Source organism: Anabas testudineus, chromosome 10 (genome assembly GCF_900324465.2).
Source record: "Anabas testudineus chromosome 10, fAnaTes1.2, whole genome shotgun sequence".
NCBI lineage: Eukaryota > Metazoa > Chordata > Actinopteri > Anabantiformes > Anabantidae > Anabas > Anabas testudineus.
In genome coordinates, this window is record NC_046619.1 from 11,692,131 (window position 1) to 11,716,507 (window position 24,377).

The 24,377-nt window shown below is 40.7% G+C and overlaps 4 protein-coding genes across 8 annotated transcripts in view; all 4 read left to right on the forward strand.

The window, feature by feature from the left end:
• Positions 1–24,377, forward strand: part of LOC113160594 (protocadherin gamma-C5-like) — a 228,525-nt gene that overhangs the window by 19,778 nt on the left and 184,370 nt on the right. Inside the window, exon 1 of one of the 5 annotated variants that reach the window (XM_026357934.2) lies at positions 1,255–3,657. The exons of 2 other annotated variants lie outside the window; for them this stretch is intronic. In XM_026357934.2, coding sequence (XP_026213719.1) covers positions 1,279–3,657 — 2,379 coding nt within the window. In that variant the 5' untranslated portion in view covers positions 1,255–1,278. Of the gene's footprint in view, positions 1–1,254; positions 3,658–13,204; positions 15,659–17,255; positions 19,669–24,377 lie in introns of those variants that run through there. 2 more of the 5 variants (XM_026357935.1, XM_026357927.1) reach the window with 2 other exon arrangements.
• Positions 5,396–7,868, forward strand: LOC113160855 (protocadherin beta-15-like). The gene is given in 2 exon segments (XM_026358305.1): positions 5,396–7,222; positions 7,224–7,868. Coding segments are annotated over 2 exon segments (2,472 nt in total).
• Positions 9,299–12,616, forward strand: LOC113160856 (protocadherin beta-16-like). Its single transcript, XM_026358306.1, has 2 exons — positions 9,299–11,799; positions 12,566–12,616. Exons 1-2 carry the CDS (start codon positions 9,409–9,411, stop codon positions 12,614–12,616), a joined length of 2,442 nt encoding a protein of 813 aa, XP_026214091.1. The 5' UTR covers positions 9,299–9,408.
• LOC113160857 (protocadherin gamma-A11-like) lies at positions 21,124–23,573 on the forward strand. The gene has a single exon (XM_026358307.1). The coding sequence runs from the start codon at positions 21,162–21,164 to the stop codon at positions 23,571–23,573; it is 2,412 nt and encodes an 803-aa protein (XP_026214092.1). The 5' UTR covers positions 21,124–21,161.

Consider the following 24,377-nt stretch of genomic DNA (forward strand, 5'->3'; position numbering starts at 1 on the left):
ATTTCGATGATTACATTTTTTCTGTGATTACCTTTCTTCCTTGAAGATGATGGTTTCCCTCTATACTTCCAGTTTTTAATAATACATTGTATAGTTTTTAACCCAGTGTTAGCAGTTTCAGCAATCTCCTTAGATGTTTGCTTTACTGGATGCATGCCAATAATTTGACCCCTCTGAAACAGATTAACGTCTTTTCCACAACCACACGATGTGTCTTCCGACATGGTTGTTTAGGAAATGAGAAGCTACTCACTGCATCAGTTATGGTTAAATAACTTGTTGCCAGCTGACATGTAATCATCCATGCAGTAATTATCTAATGAGAGGTTCTTACCTGTCTGTTTAGTTGAATCCAGGTGGTGATTTTTTTTGGATAGGCATTGTATGTGTCACCTTGTCATTTAAGTGTGTGCCATTAGATTTGATGGTTTTGAAGGAGCATTAACATGTTTTTGATATTGCACTGGTTTTGCAGTTTAACCTTGGACTTAGATCAACATGTCTAATTTGAGAAATACTGATCTACTTGTCTGAAAATTGAATAGAGCTGGTCAACATGATTAGACTGTTATATATAGAAATATAACTTTGTTCCTTTGTGCCGTTGATATTTATCACATTTTTTCTTTTTACAAGGTAAAGATGTGCATGTTGAGCACAGTTTAATATTAGAATTAAATGAGTCATATTATTCAAATAATTTACATGGTTTTGCTGTTTCAGTAGTTTAGATACATTTCAGTTTTTTTCTGTCTACAAAGGTTCTATAATTTCGTACCAAAGCAATTGTTGTGAGGATAACAATTTGAGAACACTTAGGGCTCTAAGATTTATACTCCATTCTTAATAGAAATTGAGATCTATAATGAGAGAAACGTAAGGATGTTTTTTTTATACCCACAAAGCTGAGATCAATATGAGGTGTCAAAGTGACGTGGTATCGTTGTTTTTTTTAAATATTCTGAAGTTAACTTTGTTTTATAAGAGATAATTTATAGTAAAGTGTTTTCTTTAGCTGTTTGCTTTTGTGAGTGTACGGCTTGTAGAGACTTCCTACTAGTGCAACTTCTAAAGCAGACTCACGATGTCGCTATGCACCAGCTGTATTATATTCTGTGTCAGTGTCCACCCACTGTTGTCTAGTGATAATGTGAAATAAGGTTCTGCAGTTGATCGTCAAGAGAGGCAGAGACTTGGTCTTGGATTGTGCTGATTTTGGTTTAATCCTTGTCTTTTTAGCTGACCCAGAAACAGTTGCTGTTTCAGATCGGCGTCCTGATGGATGTTGCCAGATTTGCATTAGGATGGTGTGGCATTGTTTCACTGGTCCCTTCTTTGCATTTTGCCAGTGGAGATATAAGCTATTCTTTTCCGGAGGAGATGAGGCGCGGATCCGTGATCGGAAACATCGCAAAAGACTTGGGACTTGAAGCCAACAGACTATCCCCTCGAAAGGCCCGCATTGATACAGATGGAAGCGACAAACGTTATTGCGACATAAACCTCCAGAACGGGGATCTGACTGTTTCCGATAAGATTGACCGAGAGGGCCTGTGTGGAGACAAAGCATCCTGCGTGTTAAAACAAGAGCTCATGTTAGAGAATCCATTAGAATTGCATCGCATTAGTCTACATGTTCAGGATATAAATGATAATTCCCCGCAGTTTAATAAAGAATTGATTCATATAGATATTAGTGAATCCGCGGCAAAAGGTGCACGTTTTCCAATAGAGGAAGCTCATGATGCGGATATAGGCAAATATTCAGTCCAGACGTACAACCTGCAGAGCAATGAGAATTTTATTTTGGGTGTTGGAACTAATTCTGTGGAACTTGTGCTTAACAAAGAGCTTGACCGAGAAAATCTACAAGAAATAAGTTTACTTCTTACAGCGGTCGATGGCGGTTCTCCACAAAGATCAGGTACTGTGGTCATTCACATCACTGTGTTGGACGCTAATGATAACGTGCCAGTGTTCAGCCAGGCCATTTATAAAGCGAGTGTACCCGAAAACTCTCCGCTAGGAACTGTCGTAGTGACAGTGACTGCTACCGATGCAGATGAGGGCGTCAATGGAGATGTTACATATGAATTTGGACACGTTTCAGAAGATGTGAAGTCCATGTTTAATATAGATCGTAAGACAGGTGATATTAAAGTAACAACTAGTGTTGATTTTGAAACAACATCGTCATTTGAACTGCGTGTTACGGCAAAAGATGGTTTGGGGTTAACGTCGTATGCCAAAGTCATAATAGATGTTACCGATATAAATGACAACCCACCGATTATATATTTAAAATCACTCAGCAACCCCATACCTGAGGATGCTTCACCTGGTACAGAGGTGGGCATCATTAACGTGCAGGACAGAGACTCTGACAATAACAGACAGGTCCGCTGCTCCATTCAGCAAAATGTCCCTTTTAAGTTAGTTCCTTCTATCAAAAACTATTATTCTCTGGTGACCACAGGACAACTGGACCGTGAACTAGTGTCTGATTACAACATCACAATCAGCGCCACTGACGAGGGCTCTCCACCTCTGTCCTCCTCTAAAACCGTTCAGTTATCTGTATCTGACATCAACGACAACCCCCCAGTGTTTGAGGACCAGTCGTACAGCGCATATGTGAGTGAAAATAACAAACCTGGCTCCACTTTATGTTCCGTTACTGCTCGAGACCCCGACTGGAGACAGAACGGTACAGTGATTTATTCTCTGTTACCTGGTGAGGTGAACGGTGCCCCGGTGTCCTCGTACCTGTCAGTTAACGGAGACACGGGGGTGATCCACGCTGTGAGGTCGTTTGATTATGAACAGTTCAGGAGTTTTAAAGTGCAGGTGATGGCCAGAGACAACGGTTCTCCTCCTCTGAGCAGCAACGTGACCGTCAGTGTGTTCATATCGGATGTGAACGACAACTCTCCTCAGATACTGTACCCCGCCCCGGAGGGCAACTCGTTCATGACCGAGCTGGTCCCCAAAGCTGCACACGGAGGCTCTCTGGTGTCCAAAGTGATCGCGGTGGACGCGGACTCCGGACAGAACGCCTGGCTGTCCTATCATATAGTCAAATCCACTGATGCTGGACTTTTCACTATTGGTGTCCACAGCGGAGAGATCAGGACACAGCGGGACATTTCAGAGTCTGACAGCATGAAACAGAACCTTATTGTGTCAGTGAAAGATAACGGACAGCCCTCTCTCTCTGCCACCTGTTCCATGTATTTACTTATTTCTGATAACTTGGCTGAGGTGCCAGAACTGAAGGACATTTCTTATGATGACAAGAATTCCAAACTGACCTCTTATCTGATCATTGCTCTGGTGTCTGTGTCCACGTTCTTTCTGACCTTCATCATCATCATTCTGGGTGTGAGGTTCTGTCGTAGGAGAAAGCCCAGACTGCTGTTTGATGGAGCAGTGGCCATCCCCAGCGCTTATCTCCCTCCTAATTACGCAGATGTTGACGGCACAGGAACTTTACGCAGCACTTACAACTATGACGCATACCTGACAACAGGATCTCGGACCAGTGACTTTAAGTTCGTATCATCTTATAATGACAACACACTGCCTGCTGACCAGACTCTGAGGAAAAGTCCATCAGACTTTGCTGAGGTGTTTGGTGATTGTAGCGGTTCTCCTGAGGTAGGCATTCACTTTGACTTGTTAAATTCATTTTTAGCTTGTTTTTTTTACTCTGTCCATGGTGCTGAATTCCATTCATTCTTAAATCGACATTGCACATGTAGTTTCCTTTCGACTTTTTTCCGTAGTCATTTTTCTCTTTGCTTGTTTCTATTTGTTTTCATTCAACATTTTCTTAATTAATTCGATTTTATTTTGTTATAATTTTTCTAATGGCTTATATAATTGTTTTGTTGTGATATTACGATCTGAGTTAGATTATTTACTCACATGCAGAAGACAGGGACTAAGTATTAATGCAGTTAGATCAAAGGTAATTGTGCCTTTTTATTCATGTTTTCGTGTTGTTTTCCTCATCTGCGGTGGTCTTCAGTGATAACGGTATCACTGATTAAATTTGTCTTTGTGAAATAAATGTTTGTCCCTTTCAGATAGAACATAGTTCACCCTTTTCCAATTTTTAGTGCTATTAAGTCTTTATGTACTTTTGTTTGGATGATTTCAGTCCGTCTTTTTCACTACAAATGTAATGACCAAACTTTTAGAGGCGATTGTATAAGCCGAACTCAGTCTGATTGGTTCTTTTAATGAGAGATTTAAGTCTTATTATCAATTTCTGAAATGCCATTTACAAAGATTTCTCTGATTTGGAGAGTGTTGGAAGACACGTTTTAAACTACTTGAACTTGAATATAAGTGATAAATCAGCAAACAAATGGGTATGTGGGATTACGAGCTTGACAATGTCTTGTTTATTTAAATGGATTGAAAAGTTGTCCTGTTTCCACAGAAAACTTGGCAGTTATACTGTCTTTTCACTCGAAGTCAGTGTTTTACTTGTTATAAGATATCGATGGTAGCATTGTTGTCCTGGGTTTGCTAACAACTGATTGTGAGAAAGCATCACAGCGTCAAAATTAATTCACTGAAAATCATAGCCGCGCTTACAGGTATATTTAAAATAATTTTGAAAAAGTTTATAGGCACGTAATACTCTAATTTACAATTTGTAACATTCCAGTGACGACTAACATTTGCTGTAATATAATTCATTAGCATGATTATATGCTTGTTTTAAATAATTTACATTATCAGGATTATAAATTAAAACATGTTTTTAAAGATTGTGATCAAATACAAAGATTATTATAACAACAACAAAAACAAAAAAAACCTTTGTCTTACTTGAACCACGTAGGAAGTGGGGATAAAGTGTTGCAGAATTAAAAACCTCTGACTGTTATTACTGCAAGAAAATTGTTGACTGCTCACTGATACGTTGAAATAAGTGAGTGATACAACGTTGTTCAAACATCACTTTAGGTTTTTAGATGCTTCTGCTATATGGACATTTATTTATTATATTGTTCTCTGCGTTGAGTGTATTTTAACTTTTTATATTATTATTATCATTATTGTAGTAGTAGTAGTAGTAGTAGTTGTAGCACTAGTAGTAGAATTAGTGTTTTTGTTTTTCAGGGGTATATATATTCAAAAAGTACCAAGTGTTGTTATACCCAAAGAAATACTCATGGTGTCAGTGTGTACTAGCAAACGAGAAACGCTCTTTCTCCACCCTTCACTGTCAACGAAGACAAACCTGATTCTGCTTTTGTACTGCAGTCCACGAGAACGCTTCGTGTTGTGTCTGGATTGTGAATATTTTGTATACTGGAGAAAATCACTGATCTGAGGTGATTTTCAGATCTAGTAGCTGTCGTCTTTTGGTGCAGTAACAATGGCATACAGTAGATATGGACTCCACTACGGATTTACTCTTGTCTTGCTTGTCCTCCACCCAGTCTTTGGAGATGTGAGCTACTCCATCCCGGAGGAGATGAAACGTGGGTCTGTGATCGGAAATATAGCAAAGGATCTGGGACTTGATTTGGGCAGACTGTCCGCTCGCAAAGCCCGTATCGACACTGAGGACAACAACGTTCAATACTGCGGATTAAACCTCAACACCGGAGACCTGATTGTCCAAGAAAGGATCGACAGAGAAGGTCTTTGTGCGAGAAAGGCCTCGTGTGTTCTTAAACAGGAACTTGTACTGGAAAATCCATTAGAACTGCACCGTATTAGTATAAATGTTCTAGATATTAATGATAATTCACCACAGTTCAAAGAGGACTCGCTTAAAATTGAAATTCGGGAATCAGCAGTAATAGGTGCACGATTTCTATTAGATGAAGCGCACGATGGAGACATTAATGAAAATACGGTGCAAGGCTACTCTCTACAGCAAAATGATCATTTCAAATTGAATATAAAGACAAAAGGCAATGGAAGAAAATATGGTGAATTAGTCTTAGACAAAGAATTAGACAGAGAGGACAAAAAGGAGATCATGCTTTTACTGACCGCATTTGATGGTGGCTCTCCTCAGAGATCAGGCACAGTAGTTATACACGTCACTGTACTGGATGCTAATGATAATGTACCAGTGTTTAGCCAGAGCGTCTATAAAGCAAGTCTGCCTGAAAACTCTCCTCTCGATACATTAGTGATCACGGTGAGCGCAACGGATGCAGACGAGGGAATAAATGGAGAAATTACGTATGGATTTGACCATGTTTCAGATGAAAATCAAGTTTTCAGTTTAAATGCTAAAACAGGAGACGTTAATGTGGCCGGATCTATTGATTATGAAAAGCAGTCATCATATGAAATGCAGATTAGTGCTAAAGATGGTTTGGGATTGGCTTCATATGCAACTCTAACAATTGAAATTACCGACATAAATGACAATGCACCAGTCATTTCCCTGAAATCACTGACGAAGCAAATACCTGAGAACGTGTCACCTGGTACAGAGGTGGGCATCATTAACGTGCAGGACAGAGACTCTGACAATAACAGACAGGTCCGCTGCTCCATTCAGCAAAATGTCCCTTTTAAGTTAGTTCCTTCTATCAAAAACTATTATTCTCTGGTGACCACAGGACAACTGGACCGTGAACTAGTGTCTGATTACAACATCACAATCAGCGCCACTGACGAGGGCTCTCCACCTCTGTCCTCCTCTAAAACTGTTCAGTTATCTGTAGCTGACATCAACGACAACCCCCCAGTGTTTGAGGAACAGTCGTACAGCGCATATGTGAGTGAAAATAACAAACCTGGCTCCACTTTATGTTCCGTTACTGCTCGAGACCCCGACTGGAGACAGAACGGTACAGTGATTTATTCTCTGTTACCTGGTGAGGTGAACGGTGCCCCGGTGTCCTCGTACCTGTCAGTTAACGGAGACACGGGGGTGATCCACGCTGTGAGGTCGTTTGATTATGAACAGTTCAGGAGTTTTAAAGTGCAGGTGATGGCCAGAGACAACGGTTCTCCTCCTCTGAGCAGCAACGTGACCGTCAGTGTGTTCATATCGGATGTGAACGACAACTCTCCTCAGATACTGTACCCCGCCCCGGAGGGCAACTCGTTCATGACCGAGCTGGTCCCCAAAGCTGCACACGGAGGCTCTCTGGTGTCCAAAGTGATCGCGGTGGACGCGGACTCCGGACAGAACGCCTGGCTGTCCTATCATATAGTCAAATCCACTGATCCTGGTACTTTTCACTATTGGTCTTCACAGCGGAGAGATCAGGACACAGCGGGACATTTCAGAGTCTGACAGCATGAAACAGAACCTTATTGTGTCAGTGAAAGATAACGGACAGCCCTCTCTCTCTGCCACCTGTTCCATGTATTTACTTATTTCTGATAACTTGGCTGAGGTGCCAGAACTGAAGGACATTTCTTATGATGACAAGAATTCCAAACTGACCTCTTATCTGATCATTGCTCTGGTGTCTGTGTCCACGTTTTTTCTGACCTTCATCATCATCATTCTGGGTGTGAGGTTCTGTCGTAGGAGAAAGCCCAGACTGTTGTTTGACGGAGCAGTAGCCATCCCCAGCGCTTATCTCCCTCCTAATTACGCAGATGTAGACGGCACAGGAACTTTACGCAGCACTTACAAATATGACGCATACCTGACTACAGGATCTCGAACCAGTGACTTTAAGTTCGTATCATCTTATAATGACAACACACTGCCTGCTGACCAGACTCTGAGAAAAAGTCCATCAGACTTTGCTGAGGTGTTTGGAGATTGTAGCGGTTCTCTTGAGGTAGGCATTCACTTTGAGTTGTTAAATTCGTTTTTAGCTTGTTTTTTTACTCTGTCCATGGTGCTGAATTCGATTCAGTCTTAAATCGACATTGCACGTGTAGTTTCCTTCGGACTTTTTTCCGTAGTCATTTCTCTTTGCTTTTTTCTATTTGTTTTCATTTATCATTTTCTTAATTAATTCGATTTTATTTTGATTTCATTTTTTCTAATGGCTTATATAATTGTTTTGGTGTGATATTACGATCTGAGTTAGATTATTTACTCACATGCAGAAGACAGGGACTATGTATTAATGCAGCTAGATCAAAGGTAATTGTGCCTTTTTATTCATGCTTTCGTGTTGTTTTCCTCTACTGCGGTGGTCTTCAGTGATAACGGTATCATTGATTAAATTTGTCTTTGTGAAAGAAACGTCTGTGCTTTTCAGATAGAACATAGTTCACACTTTTCCAATTTTTAGTCCGATTACATCTTTATGTACTTTTATTTGGTTGATTCCACTCCGTTTTGTTTACTACACATCTAATGTCCTGACTTATAGAGGGGAGTGTATAAGCCGAACTCAGTCGGAGTTGTTAATTTAATTAGTAATTTAGTCTGATTAGCAGTTCCTGAAATGTCAGTTACATAGATTTGTTTGCTTTGGAGAGTGTTGAAAGGCGCGTTTTAAACTATTTAAACTTGAATATAAGTGATAAAACAGTAAACAAATATGTTTGTGGGATAAAGAGCTTGAGAATGTCTTGTTCTTTTATATGGATTGGAAGGTTTTTCGGTTTTCACTAAATACCTGGTAGTTATAATGTATTTTCGTTCGAACTCAGTGTTTTATTTTGTCTAAGAAATCAGTGGTGGCACTGATGTCCTGTGTTTTCTAACATCTGTTTGTGAGAAATCGTCCCATCGTCGCAATTTAATCCCAGAGGAATTCAAAAAGGTTAAAAGCACAAAACACTACAGTTTGTAACACTGAACTGATCGCTAATTAGATGGAGTGTGATGGACAGAACTGTTTGCATTATTGTTTTAAATACTTTCAACTGTCCCAATAACGAATTAAAATATTTATTTAAAAGATTGAAACCAAATACAATAAGAATTATAACAACAATTTTCTTTGTCTTACTTGATTAAGATATAAAGTGGGAATAAGGTGCTGCAAAATTTAAATCGTATGACTACCAATTTATCAGTGTGTGAGATGATGTTGTTGAAACATCACTTGAGATTTTTTTGCTACCTGCCGATTTGAGATTATATTGGTCTCTGCGTTGTTTAATCATAACACTAATATTCGTAGTAATCATAATCATAGTAGTAGTAGTAGTATTTTGTTTCTGTTGCTGTTAGTTTTAAAAGATATATATTTAAAAATCTCAGGAGTACCAAGTGCTGTTATACCCTAAGAAATACTCATGGTGTCAGTGTGTACTAGCAAACGAGAAACGCTCTTTCTCCACCCTTCACTGTCAACGAAGACAAACCTGATTCTGCTTTTGTACTGCAGTTCACGAGAACGCTTCGTGTTGTGACTGGATTGTGAATATTTTGTATACTGGAGAAAATCACTGATCTGATGTGATTTTCAGATCTAGTAGCTGTCGTCTTTTGGTGCAGTAACAATGGCATACAGTAGATATGGACTCCACTACGGATTTACTCTTGTTTTGCTTGTCCTCCACCCAGTCTGTGGAGATGTGAGCTACTCCATTCCGGAGGAGATGAAACGTGGGTCTGTGATCGGAAATATAGCAAAGGATCTGGGACTTGATTTGGGCAGACTGTCCGCTCGCAAAGCCCGTATCGACACTGAGGACAACAACGTTCAATACTGCGGATTAAACCTCAACACTGGAGACCTGATTGTTCAAGAAAGGATCGACAGAGAAGGTCTTTGTGCGAGAAAGGCCTCGTGTGTTCTCAAACAGGAACTTGTACTGGAAAATCCACTAGAACTGCACCGTATTAGTATCCGCGTTCAAGATATTAATGATAATTCACCACAGTTTAAAGAAGATTCACTTAAAATTGAAATTCATGAATCTGCAGACAAGGGTGCACGGTTTCTATTAGATGAAGCGCATGACGGAGATATCGGGGAAAATACGGTGCAAGGCTACTCTCTACAGCAAAATGATCATTTCAAATTAAATGTAAACATAAAAGATGGCGGGCGAAAATCCTGCGAATTAGTCTTAGACAAAGAATTAGACAGAGAAGATAAAAAGGAAATCATGCTTTTACTTACCGCATTTGATGGTGGCTCTCCTCAGAGATCAGGCACAGTAGTTATACACGTCACTGTACTGGATGCTAATGATAATGTACCAGTGTTTAGCCAGAGCGTCTATAAAGCAAGTCTGCCTGAAAACTCTCCTCTCGATACATTAGTGATCACGGTGAGCGCAACGGATGCAGACGAGGGAGTAAATGGAGAAATCACTTACGAATTTGATCATGTTTCCGGTGAAAATAGTAACACTTTTAATTTAAACCCGAGAACGGGAGAGGTGAGAGTATCTGGAACTATAGATTATGAAAAAGCTTCAGTATATGAAATTCAAATAAGCGCAAAAGATGGTTTGGGATTGGCGTCTTATGCGACGTTAATCATTGATATTACTGATGTAAATGACAACGCACCAGTGATATATGTAAAATCACTGACTAATCCCATACCTGAGAATGCTTCACCTGGTACAGAGGTGGGCATCATTAACGTGCAGGACAGAGACTCTGACAATAACAGACAGGTCCGCTGCTCCATTCAGCAAAATGTCCCTTTTAAGTTAGTTCCTTCTATCAAAAACTATTATTCTCTGGTGACCACAGGACAACTGGACCGTGAACTAGTGTCTGATTACAACATCACAATCATCGCCACTGACGAGGGCTCTCCACCTCTGTCCTCCTCTAAAACTGTTCAGTTATCTGTAGCTGACATCAACGACAACCCCCCAGTGTTTGAGGAACAGTCGTACAGCGCATATGTGAGTGAAAATAACAAACCTGGCTCCACTTTATGTTCCGTTACTGCTCGAGACCCCGACTGGAGACAGAACGGTACAGTGATTTATTCTCTGTTACCTGGTGAGGTGAACGGTGCCCCGGTGTCCTCGTACCTGTCAGTTAACGGAGACACGGGGGTGATCCACGCTGTGAGGTCGTTTGATTATGAACAGTTCAGGAGTTTTAAAGTGCAGGTGATGGCCAGAGACAACGGTTCTCCTCCTCTGAGCAGCAACGTCACCGTCAGTTTGTTCATATCGGATGTGAACGACAACTCTCCTCAGATACTGTACCCCGCCCCGGAGGGCAACTCCTTCATGACCGAGCTGGTCCCCAAAGCTGCACACGGAGGCTCTCTGGTGTCCAAAGTGATCGCGGTGGACGCGGACTCCGGACAGAACGCCTGGCTGTCCTATCATATAGTCAAATCCACTGATCCGGGTCTTTTCACTATTGGTGTCCACAGCGGAGAGATCAGGACACAGCGGGACATTTCAGAGTCTGACAGCATGAAACAGAACCTTATTGTGTCAGTGAAAGATAACGGACAGCCCTCTCTCTCTGCCACCTGTTCCATGTATTTACTTATTTCTGATAACTTGGCTGAGGTGCCAGAACTGAAGGACATTTCTTATGATGACAAAAATTCCAAACTGACCTCTTATCTGATCATTGCTCTGGTGTCTGTGTCCACGTTCTTTCTGACCTTCATCATCATTATTCTGGGTGTGAGGTTCTGTCGTAGGAGAAAGCCCAGACTGTTGTTTGATGGAGCAGTAGCCATCCCCAGCGCTTATCTCCCTCCTAATTACGCAGATGTAGACGGCACAGGAACTTTACGCAGCACTTACAACTATGACGCATACCTGACAACAGGATCTCGAACCAGTGACTTTAAGTTCGTATCATCTTATAATGACAACACACTGCCTGCTGACCAGACTCTGAGGAAAAGTCCATCAGACTTTGCTGAAGTGTTTGGAGATTATAGCGGTTCTCTTGAGGTAGGACCAGAGGCCATTTTCTCCATTATCAATTTCTACTTTCACTTTAAACGTTCAGCCCATGCAGTTTTAGTAGTTTTTTTAAAGAAGTATCTTTTGCTTCTCATTATTCATTTTTAAATCTGTAATGTTGAAATAGAAACTTCTTTGTCACTTCAAGTACACATTTCGTTGGACAGGTTTTGTATGCATCTCTACGAGACACTGTGACAGTAGATTACTGTAGACTATCTAAATGTGAATGAAGTTTTTTCTTGTGTATTTATCCTTGTGGAAATTTGTGCCTATTGTGTCTCTGTCCTTGGTGCTGAACAATTTATGTTCAACAAGACCTCAAATATATTACATCTATGTTAGTACTTACAGTTCTTAATAAATAGAACATTAAAAGTAGCTCATTAGATTATTAATATATAACAAACATAGGTTGTTGTGGAAATAATACTACTTCACAATACTGACAAAGTAAAATGGATGATTCTCCTCCATTGAGTTTTCATTTTCACAGTGTTTGAAATATCTTTTATTTCACAGGCAATGCCTAGGATGCAATTTTAAGACGGATTTGAGATGGTTGAGTCTCTTATAGTGTTGCATTGCTGCTTTGGTGGTTTGTTTTGCCTTCAATGTGATTGAGAGTGAATATTGCAGGTTTAGTCAAAGAACCAGATTTTATGTTTCCTTCACCTATTCGTATATTGCTTGTGTGAGTTTCTGTGTCTGTCTAACCCTCTCTATGTCTTCTCTTTTTCTTTTTCTCTGATAGTCTGTGTTTGTTTCTCAGAGCAAAGTCATAAACAGTATCATTGAGATCTGATATCATGCCTTGGTCTTTTTCTGGCTTTTGTTATTGTAAAGACTTTGATAGAGTATTTAAGTATTTCAACAGGTGTTATTGAGTCTTTCTGTCTCTGACTTTCCGATGTTTTGATGTTGTACAGTGCAGATTTGTGTCATGTTGAATCTATCATAGACATACAGGAGTATACAATCGCTGCATCATGGCATTTTTTTGGGAGACTTTGTGTTTTACTTTTTTCAAAGTATTTGCTTATTACATTGAACTGTTTCAAATGAATGACTGCAATCAATTTGAAAAGAAATATTGGTGTCTTGCATATAGACTCCACGTTGTACTATGGCAGTGTAAAAGGTTATAGAACAAATAGTTTTATTATTCTATAATTCTACTGTATTAGTACTACAATAAATTACAACCTACTAACAACAACAAGAATAATAATAATAATAATGTATTTAAACTGTAATTTCGTCATTCCACTCATGGTGTCGCTATATGCCAGTTCATGTGAAATATGTCCACTCCACCTTCTGTTGTGTCGACCATCATTATTTTGTCTCCGTTGTTCATGCGGTTAACCAGAGTCACTGGTGAGAGCTGCCGATTTTCTTTTGACTATCCGGACTGAACTCTACAATTGTGATTGGATTTGAAATCTTAACGGAGCTTTTATTCTGTGATAAACTCGTTGCCATGAAGGGAGTGCAATTTAACTGCGTTGTGTTCTGTCTTTTGTGGCAAGTCGCGTTTGGGGACGTGAGCTATTCCTTTCAGGAGGAAATGAAACGCGGTTCGCTCATCGGGAATATAGCGAAGGATCTGAACCTGGAGACGAGTAAACTGTCTTCTCGGAATGCCCGTATTGATGCTGCAGGAAATCGCAAACGATACTGTGACATTAATCTCAACACTGGAGGTTTAATTGTTGCCGACAGGATTGACCGAGAGGAGCTTTGTGGTGAAAAGCTGTCGTGCGTAATAAAGCGTGATCTGGTACTGGAGAACCCTCTGGAGCTACATCCGTTCAGTCTACACATCCAAGATATCAATGATAATCCACCACAGTTTAATGAAGAAACTGTCAATATAGAAATTCGCGAGTCCGCAGTCAGGGGAGCTCGTTTTGTGATAGAAGAGGCGCACGATGCGGATGTAGGACAAAATTCAGTTCAGCAGTACAACCTTAAAAAGAATGATCATTTCATTTTGGCCACTAGTGGAAACACAGTAGAGCTGGTTCTTGATAAAGAGCTTGATCGTGAAAAACAGCAGGATATTAATTTGGTCCTTACAGCTCTAGATGGTGGCTCCCCTCAAAGATCAGGTACCGTAGTCATACACGTCACTGTGCTGGATGCTAATGATAATGTACCAGTGTTTAGCCAGGCCGTGTATAAAGCCAGTCTTCCTGAAAACTCTCCTGTAGATACTGTAGTGGTCACTGTAAGTGCAACTGATGCAGACGAGGGAATAAACGGAGATGTGACCTATGACTTCGGACATGTTTCAGATGATGTGAAAAAAGTCTTTAACATAGACCGTAAAAGCGGAGAAATAAAAGTAAATGGTGCAATTGACTTCGAATCTGTTCCAACTTATGATTTGCGGGTCAAAGCGAAGGATGGTTTAGGATTATCATCATACACGAAGGTAACAGTTGATATCACCGATGTCAATGACAACAGTCCTGTTATTTCTGTGAAATCTTTGGCAAATCCGGTACCTGAGAGTGTTCAACCTGGTACAGAGGTGGGCATCATTAACGTGCAGGACGCAGATTCTGATAATAACCAACACGTCCGCTGCTCCATTCAGCAAAATGTTCCTTTTAAGTTAGTTCCTTCTATCAAAAACTATTATTCTCTGGTGACCACAGGACAACTGGACCGAGAACTAGTGTCTGATTACAACATCACAATCAGTGCCACTGACGAGGGTTCTCCACCTCTGTCCTCCTCTAAAACTGTTCAGTTATCTGTAGCTGACATCAACGACAACCCCCCAGTGTTTGAGGAACAGTCGTACAGCGCATATGTGAGTGAAAATAACAAACCTGGCTCCACATTATGTTCCGTTATTGCTGGAGACCCCGACTGGAGACAGAACGGTACCGTGATTTATTCTCTGTTACCTGGTGAGGTGAACGGTGCCCCGGTGTCCTCGTACCTGTCAGTTAACGGAGACACGGGGGTGATCCACGCTGTGAGGTCGTTTGATTATGAACAGTTCAGGAGTTTTAAAGTGCAGGTGATGGCCAGAGACAACGGTTCTCCTCCTCTGAGCAGCAACGTGACCGTCAGTGTGTTCATATCGGATGTGAACGACAACTCTCCTCAGATACTGTACCCCGCCCCGGAGGGAAACTCGTTCATGACCGAGCTGGTCCCCAAAGCTGCACACGGAGGCTCTCTGGTGTCCAAAGTGATCGCGGTGGACGCGGACTCCGGACAGAACGCCTGGCTGTCCTATCATATAGTCAAATCCACTGATCCTGGCCTTTTCACTATTGGTCTCCACAGCGGAGAGATCAGGACACAGCGGGACATTTCAGAGTCTGACAGCATGAAACAGAACCTTATTGTGTCAGTGAAAGATAACGGACAGCCCTCTCTCTCTGCCACCTGTTCCATGTATTTACTTATTTCTGATAACTTGGCTGAGGTGCCTGAACTGAAGGACATTTCTTATGATGACAAGAATTCCAAACTGACCTCTTATCTGATCATTGCTCTGGTGTCTGTGTCCACGTTTTTTCTGACCTTCATCATCATTATTCTGGGAGTGAGGTTCTGTCGTAGGAGAAAGCCCAGACTGCTGTTTGATGGAGCAGTGGCCATCCCCAGCGCTTATCTCCCTCCTAATTACGCAGATGTTGACGGCACAGGAACTTTACGCAGCACTTACAACTATGACGCATACCTGACAACAGGATCTCGAACCAGTGACTTTAAGTTCGTATCATCTTATAATGACAACACACTGCCTGCTGACCAGACTCTGAGGAAAAGTCCATCAGACTTTACTGAAGTGTTTGGTGATTGTAGCGGTTCTCCTGAGGTAGGCATTCACTTTGAGTTGTTAAATTCGTTTTTAGCTTGTTTTCTTACTCTGTCCATGGTGCTGAATTCCATTCAGTCTTAAATCGACATTGCACGTGTAGTTTCCTTCGGACTTTTTTCCGTAGTCATTTCTCTTTGCTTTTTTCTATTTGTTTTCATTTATCATTTTCTTAATTAATTCGATTTTATTTTGATTTCATTTTTCTAATGGCTTATATAATTGGTTTGGTGTGATATTACGATCTGAGTTAGATTATTTACTCACATGCAGAAGACAGGGACTATGTATTAATGCAGTTAGATCAAAGGTAATTGTGCCTTTTTATTCATGCTTTCGTGTTGTTTTCCTAATCTGCGGTGGCCTTCAGTGATAACTATATCACTGGTGAAATCTGTCTTTGTGAAAGAAATGTCTATCCATTTCAAATAGAACATCGTACACCCTTTTCCAATTGTTAGTGCGATTACGTCTTTGTTTACTGTTGTTTGGATGATTCCAGGCCGTCTTGTTTATTACACATCTAATGTCCTAACTTATAGAGGGGAGTGTATAAGCCGAACTCAGTCTGAGTTGTTAATTTAATTAGTAATTTAGTCTGATTATCAGTTCCTGAAATGTCAGTTACATAGATTTGTTTGCTTTGGAGAGTGTTGAAAGGCACTTTTTAAACTACTTAAACTTTGAATATAAGTGATAAAACAGTAAACAAATATGTTTGTGGGATAAAGAACTTGAGAATGTTTTGTTCTTCTATATGGGTTGAAAGGTTTTTCATTTTTCACTAAATACCTGGTAGTTATAATGTATTTTCGTTCGAACTCTGTTTTATTTTGTCTAAGAAATCAGTGGTGGCACTGATGTCCTGTGTTTTCTAACATCTGTTTGTGAGAAATCGTCCCATCGTCGCAATTTAATCCCAGAGGAATTAAAAAAGGTTAATAGCACAAAACACTACAGTTTGTAACACTGAACTGATGGCTAATTAGATGGAGTGTGATGGACAGAACTGTTTGTATTATTGTTTTAAATACTTTCAACTGTCCCAATAACGAATTAAAATATTTATTTAAAAGATTGAAACCAAATACAATAAGAATTATAACAACAATTTCCTTTGTCTGACTTGATTAAGATAGAAAGTGGGAATAAGGTGGTGCAAAATATAAATCGTATGACTACCAATTTATCAGTGTGTGAGATGATGTTGTTGAAACATCACTTGAGATCGTTTTGCTACCTGCAGATTTGAGATTATAATGGTCTCTGCGTTGTTTAATCATAACAATAATATTCGTAGTAATCATAATCATAGTAGTAGTAGTAGTATTTTGTTGCTGTTGCTGTTAGTTTTAAAAGATATATATTCAAAAACGTCAGATGTACCAAGTGTTGTTATAACCAAAGAAATACTCATGGTGTCAGTGTGTACTAGCAAACGAGAAACGCTCTTTCTCCACCCTTCACTGTCAACGAAGACAAACCTGATTCTGCTTTTGTACTGCAGTCCACGAGAACGCTTCGTGTTTTGTCTGGATTGTGAATATTTTGTATACTGGAGAAAATCTCTGATCTGAGGTGATTTTCAGATCTAGTAGCTGTCGTCTTTTGGTGCAGTAACAATGGCATACAATAGATATGGACTCCACTACGGATTTACTCTTGTTTTGCTTGTCCTCCACCCAGTCTTTGGAGATGTGAGCTACTCAATTCCGGAGGAGATGAAACGTGGGTCTGTGATCGGAAATATAGCAAAGGATCTGGGACTTGATTTGGGCAGACTGTCCGCTCGCAAAGCCCGTATCGACACTGAGGACAACAACGTTCAATACTGTGGATTAAACCTCAACACCGGAGACCTGATTGTCCAAGAAAGGATCGACAGAGAAGGTCTTTGTGCGAGAAAGGCCTCGTGTGTTCTCAAACAGGAACTTGTGCTGGAAAATCCACTAGAACTGCACCGTATTAGTATCCGCGTTCAAGATATTAATGATAATTCACCACAGTTCAAAGAAGATTCACTTAAAATTGAAATTCAGGAATCTGCAGACAAGGGTGCACGGTTTCTATTAGATGAAGCGCATGACGGAGATATCGGGGAAAATACGGTGCAAGGCTACTCTCTACAGCAAAATGATCATTTCAAATTAAATGTAAACATAAAAGATGGCGGGCGAAAATCCTGCGAATTAGTCTTAGACAAAGAATTAGACAGAGAAGATAAAAAGGAGATCATGCTTTTACTTACCGCATTTGATGGTGGCTCTCCTCAGAGATCAGGCACAGTAGTTATACACGTCACTGTACTGGATGCTAATGATAATGTACCAGTGTTTAGCCAGAGCGTCTATAAAGCAAGTCTGCCTGAAAACTCTCTTTTGGATACACCAGTGATCACGGTGAGCGCAACGGATGCAGACGAGGGAATAAATGGAGAAATTACGTATGGATTTGACCATGTTTCAGATGAAAATCAAGTTTTCAGTTTAAATGCTAAAACAGGAGACGTTAAAGTGGCCGGATCTATTGATTATGAAAAGCAGTCATCATATGAAATGCAGATTAGTGCCAAAGATGGTTTGGGATTGGCTTCATATGCAACTCTAACAATTGAAATTATGGACATAAATGACAATGCACCAGTCATTTCCCTGAAATCACTGACGAAGCAAATACCTGAGAACGTGTCACCTGGTACAGAGGTGGGCATCATTAACGTGCAGGACAGAGACTCTGACAATAACAGACAGGTCCGCTGCTCCATTCAGCAAAATGTCCCTTTTAAGTTAGTTCCTTCTATCAAAAACTATTATTCTCTGGTGACCACAGGACAACTGGACCGTGAACTAGTGTCTGATTACAACATTACAATCAGTGCCACTGACGAGGGCTCTCCACCTCTGTCCTCCTCTAAAACTGTTCAGTTATCTGTAGCTGACATCAACGACAACCCCCCAGTGTTTGAGGAACAGTCGTACAGCGCATATGTGAGTGAAAATAACAAACCTGGCTCCACTTTATGTTCCGTTACTGCTCGAGACCCCGACTGGAGACAGAACGGTACAGTGATTTATTCTCTGTTACCTGGTGAGGTGAACGGTGCCCCGGTGTCCTCGTACCTGTCAGTTAACGGAGACACGGGGGTGATCCACGCTGTGAGGTCGTTTGATTATGAACAGTTCAGGAGTTTTAAAGTGCAGGTGATGGCCAGAGACAACGGTTCTCCTCCTCTGAGCGGCAACGTGACCGTCAGTGTGTTCATATCGGATGTGAACGACAACTCTCCTCAGATACTGTACCCCGCCCCGGAGGGCAACTCGTTCATGACCGAGCTGGTCCCCAAAGCTGCACACGGAGGCTCTCTGGTGTCCAAAGTGATCGCAGTGGACGCGGACTCCGGACAGAACGCCTGGCTGTCCTATCATATAGTCAAATCCACTGATCCGGGCCTTTTCACTATTGGTGTCCACAGCGGAGAGATCAGGACACAGCGGGACATTTCAGAGTCTGACAGCATGAAACAGAACCTTATTGTGTCAGTGAAAGATAACGGACAGCCCTCTCTCTCTGCCACCTGTTCCATGTATTTACTTATTTCTGATAACTTGGCTGAGGTGCCAGAACTGAAGGACATTTCTTATGATGACAAGAATTCCAAACTGACCTCTTATCTGATCATTGCTCTGGTGTCTGTGTCCACGTTCTTTCTGACCTTCATCATCATTATTCTGGGTGTGAGGTTCTGTCGTAGGAGAAAGCCCAGACTGCTGTTTGATGGAGCAGTGGCCATCCCCAGCGCTTATCTCCCTCCTAATTACGCAGATGTTGACGGCACAGGAACTTTACGCAGCACTTACAACTATGACGCATACCTGACAACAGGATCTCGGACCAGTGACTTTAAGTTCGTATCATCTTATAATGACAACACACTGCCTGCTGACCAAACTCTGAGGAAAAGTCCATCAGACTTTGCTGAAGTGTTTGGAGATTATAGCGGTTCTCTTGAGGTAGGACCAGAGGCCATTTACTCCATTATCAATTTCTACTTTCACTTTAAACGTTCAGCCCATGCAGTTTTAGTAGTTTTTTTAAAGAAGTATCTTTTGCTTCTCATTATTCATTTTTAAATGTGTAATGTTGAAATAGAAACTTCTTTGTCACTTCAAGTACACATTTCGTTGGACAGGTTTTGTATGCATCTCTACGAGACACTGTGACAGTAGATTACTGTAGACTATCTATATGTGAATGAAGTTTTTTCTTGTGTATTTATCCTTGTGGAAATTTGTGCCTATTGCGTCTCTCTCCTTGGTGCTGAACAATTTATGTTCAACAAGACCTCAAATATATTACATCTATGTTAGTACTTACAGTTCTTAATAAATAGAACATTAAAAGTAGCTCATTAGATTATTAATATATAACAAACATAAGTTCTTGTGGAAATAATACTACTTGACAATATTGACAAAGTAAAATGGATGATTCTCCTCCATTGAGTTTTTACTCTCACAGTGTTTGAAATATCTTTTATCTCACAGGCAATGCTGAGGATGCAATTTTAAGACTGATTTGAGATGGTTGAGTCTCTTATAGTGTTGCATTGCTGCTTTGGTGGTTTGGTTTGCCTTCAATGTGATTGAGAGTGAATATTGCAGGTTTAGTCAAAGAACCAGATTTTATGTTTCCTTCACCTGTACGTATATTGCTTGTGTGAGTTTCTGTGTCTGTCTAACCCTCTCTATGTCTTCTCTTTTACTTTTTCTCTGATAGTCTGTGTTTGTTTCTCAGAGCAAAGTCATAATCAGTATCATTGAGATATGATATCATGCCTTGGTCTTTTTCTGGCTTTTGTTATTGTAAAGACTTTGATAGAGTATTTAAGTCTTTCAACAGGTGTTATTGAGTCTTTCTGTCTCTGACTTTCTGATGTTGTGATGTTGTACAGTGCAGATTTGTGTCATGTTGAATCTATCATAGACATACAGGAGTATACAATCGCTGCATCATGGCATTTTTTTGGAGACTTTGTGTTTTACTTTTTTCAAAGTATTTGCTTATTACATTGAACTGTTTCAAATTAATGACTGCAATCAATTTGAAAAAAATATTGGTGTCTTGCATATAGACTCCATGTTGTACTATGGCAGTGTAAAATGTTATAGAACATATAGTTTTATTATTCTATAATACTACTGTATTACTACTACAATAAATTACAACCTACTAACAACAACAAGAATAATATTAATAATAATGTATTTAAAATGTAATTTCGTCACTCCACTCATGGTGTCGCTATATGCCAGTCCATGTGAAATATGTCCACTCTACCTTCTGTTGTGTCGACCATCATTTTTTAGTCTCCGTTGTTCATGCGGTTAACCAGAGTCACTGGTGAGAGCTGTCGATTTTCTTTTGACTATCCGGACTGAACTCTACAATTGTGATTGGATTTGAAATCTTAACGGAGCTTTTATTCTGTGATAAACTCGTTGCCATGAAGGGAGTGCAATTTAACTGCGTTGTGTTCTGTCTTTTGTGGCAAGTCGCGTTTGGGGACGTGAGCTATTCCTTTCAGGAGGAAATGAAACGCGGTTCGCTCATCGGGAATATAGCGAAGGATCTGAACCTGGAGACGAGTAAACTGTCTTCTCGGAATGCCCGTATTGATGCTGCAGGAAATCGCAAACGATACTGTGACATTAATCTCAACACTGGAGGTTTAATTGTTGCCGACAGGATTGACCGAGAGGAGCTTTGTGGTGAAAAGCTGTCGTGCGTAATAAAGCGTGATCTGGTACTGGAGAATCCTCTGGAGCTACATCCGTTCAGTCTACACATCCAAGATATCAATGATAATCCACCACAGTTTAATGAAGAAACTGTCAATATAGAAATTCAAGAGTCCGCAGACAGGGGAGCTCGTTTTGTGATAGAAGAGGCGCAGGATGCGGATGTAGGACAAAATTCAGTTCAGCAGTACAGTCTTAAAAAGAATGATCATTTCATTTTGGCCACTAGTGGAAACACAGTAGAGCTGGTTCTTGATAAAGAGCTTGATCGTGAAAAACAGGACGATATTAATTTGGTCCTTACAGCTCTAGATGGTGGCTCCCCTCAAAGATCAGGTACCGTAGTCATACACGTCACTGTGCTGGATGCTAATGATAATGTACCAGTGTTTAGCCAGGCCGTGTATAAAGCCAGTCTTCCTGAAAACTCTCCTGTAGATACTGTAGTGGTCACTGTAAGTGCAGCTGATGCAGACGAGGGAATAAACGGAGATGTGACCTATGACTTCGGACATGTTTCAGATGATGTGAAAAAAGTCTTTAACATAGACCGTAAAAGCGGAGAAATAAAAGTAAATGGTGCAATTGACTTCGAATCTGTTCCAACATATGATTTGCGCGTCAAAGCGAAGGATGGTTTAGGATTATCATCATACACGAAGGTAACCGTTGATATCACCGATGTCAATGACAACCGTCCTGTTATTTCTGTGAAATCTTTGGCAAATCCGGTACCTGAGAGTGTTCAACCTGGTACAGAGGTGGGCATCATTAACGTGCAGGATGCAGATTCTGATAATAACCAACACGTCCGCTGCTCCATTCAGCAAAATGTCCCTTTTAAGTTAGTTCCTTCTATCAAAAACTATTATTCTCTGGTGACCACAGGACAACTGGACCGTGAACTAGTGTCTGATTACAACATTACAATCAGCGCCACTGACGAGGGCTCTCCACCTCTGTCCTCCTGTAAAACTGTTCAGTTATCTGTAGCTGACATCAACGACAACCCCCCAGTGTTTGAGGAACAGTCGTACAGCGCATATGTGAGTGAAAATAACAAACCTGGCTCCACTTTATGTTCCGTTACTGCTCGAGACCCCGACTGGAGACAGAACGGTACAGTGATTTATTCTCTGTTACCTGGTGAGGTGAACGGTGCCCCGGTGTCCTCGTACCTGTCAGTTAACGGAGACACGGGGGTGATCCACGCTGTGAGGTCGTTTGATTATGAACAGTTCAGGAGTTTTAAAGTGCAGGTGATGGCCAGAGACAACGGTTCTCCTCCTCTGAGCAGCAACGTGACCGTCAGTGTGTTCATATCGGATGTGAACGACAACTCTCCTCAGATACTGTACCCCGCCCCGGAGGGCAACTCCTTCATGACCGAGCTGGTCCCCAAAGCTGCACACGGAGGCTCTCTGGTGTCCAAAGTGATCGCGGTGGACGCGGACTCCGGACAGAACGCCTGGCTGTCCTATCATATAGTCAAATCCACTGATCCGGGCCTTTTCACTATTGGTGTCCACAGCGGAGAGATCAGGACACAGCGGGACATTTCAGAGTCTGACAGCATGAAACAGAACCTTATTGTGTCAGTGAAAGATAACGGACAGCCCTCTCTCTCTGCCACCTGTTCCATGTATTTACTTATTTCTGATAACTTGGCTGAGGTGCCAGAACTGAAGGACATTTCTTATGATGACAAGAATTCCAAACTGACCTCTTATCTGATCATTGCTCTGGTGTCTGTGTCCACGTTCTTTCTGACCTTCATCATCATCATTCTGGGTGTGAGGTTCTGTCGTAGGAGAAAGCCCAGACTGCTGTTTGATGGAGCAGTGGCCATCCCCAGCGCTTATCTCCCTCCTAATTACGCAGATGTTGACGGCACAGGAACTTTACGCAGCACTTACAACTATGACGCATACCTGACAACAGGATCTCGAACCAGTGACTTTAAGTTCGTATCCTCTTATAATGACAACACACTGCCTGCTGACCAGACTCTGAGGAAAAGTCCATCAGACTTTGCTGAAGTGTTTGGAGATAGTAACAGTTCTCCTGAGGTAGGAGCTTGTCATGTCACGTTTCTCAGATCTGATAAACGTTTTTAATGTACATCACACACAATCCCACAGCCTGTATCCCTGTATTAACTTGAATGTTTTTAGTTTCTTGTCACAGTTTTGAGCAGACTAACGTTTAACTTTTTTTAGTATTGCAACAATCATATGTTTTGGATATATTTCTGGTGTTTACAAGATATTTGTCAAATTCAGTGATTCCTATATTAGACGCTTTTTCCATATAGGTTGATTAATGTTACCTTGAATCACTGATTGAGTAATTTAAGAGACTGGAGCTTTGTTTTGTGTAATTTCTCAATTATTACCTTTTATGTGGCAAAAATATTAGCCTTGGTAATTTTTTTATGTTTTTGCTGTTGTTTCATATAAGGCATGGCTAACTTTTGTTGCAATGCATTGTGTTTTGAGTTGTTGATAGTGCGTTGTTATAAGTTTGTATTAAACATAGAGATGTATTTAGATGTGATTATCTATTTCTGTGCTGCTATTTTCTCTGGCAATTACTCATCTGTCTCTATCATCTGTTGATATCTGTCATGGTATCTTGCAGTCTTTTGTATGTATCTCGTGAATTTTGAGGAGTGGAAATCCATTTAGTTGTATTATTGTTGTGTAAAGAGCTGATGTGGACACCACCTGCAGAATGCAGGTACTTACATCCAAGACCCGTCTTCTACTTACACACTTATTTTGTAAATCAGGTTCTCCTATTTGAGCCTGTTGTTTGATTACAGTTGATCTTCATAATTGTTTAATATAGAAATAAAAATGGGAAAAAAATAGTTTTGGTTATAAAGTTCATCAACAGAATTTGATGCTTTGTCATTATAT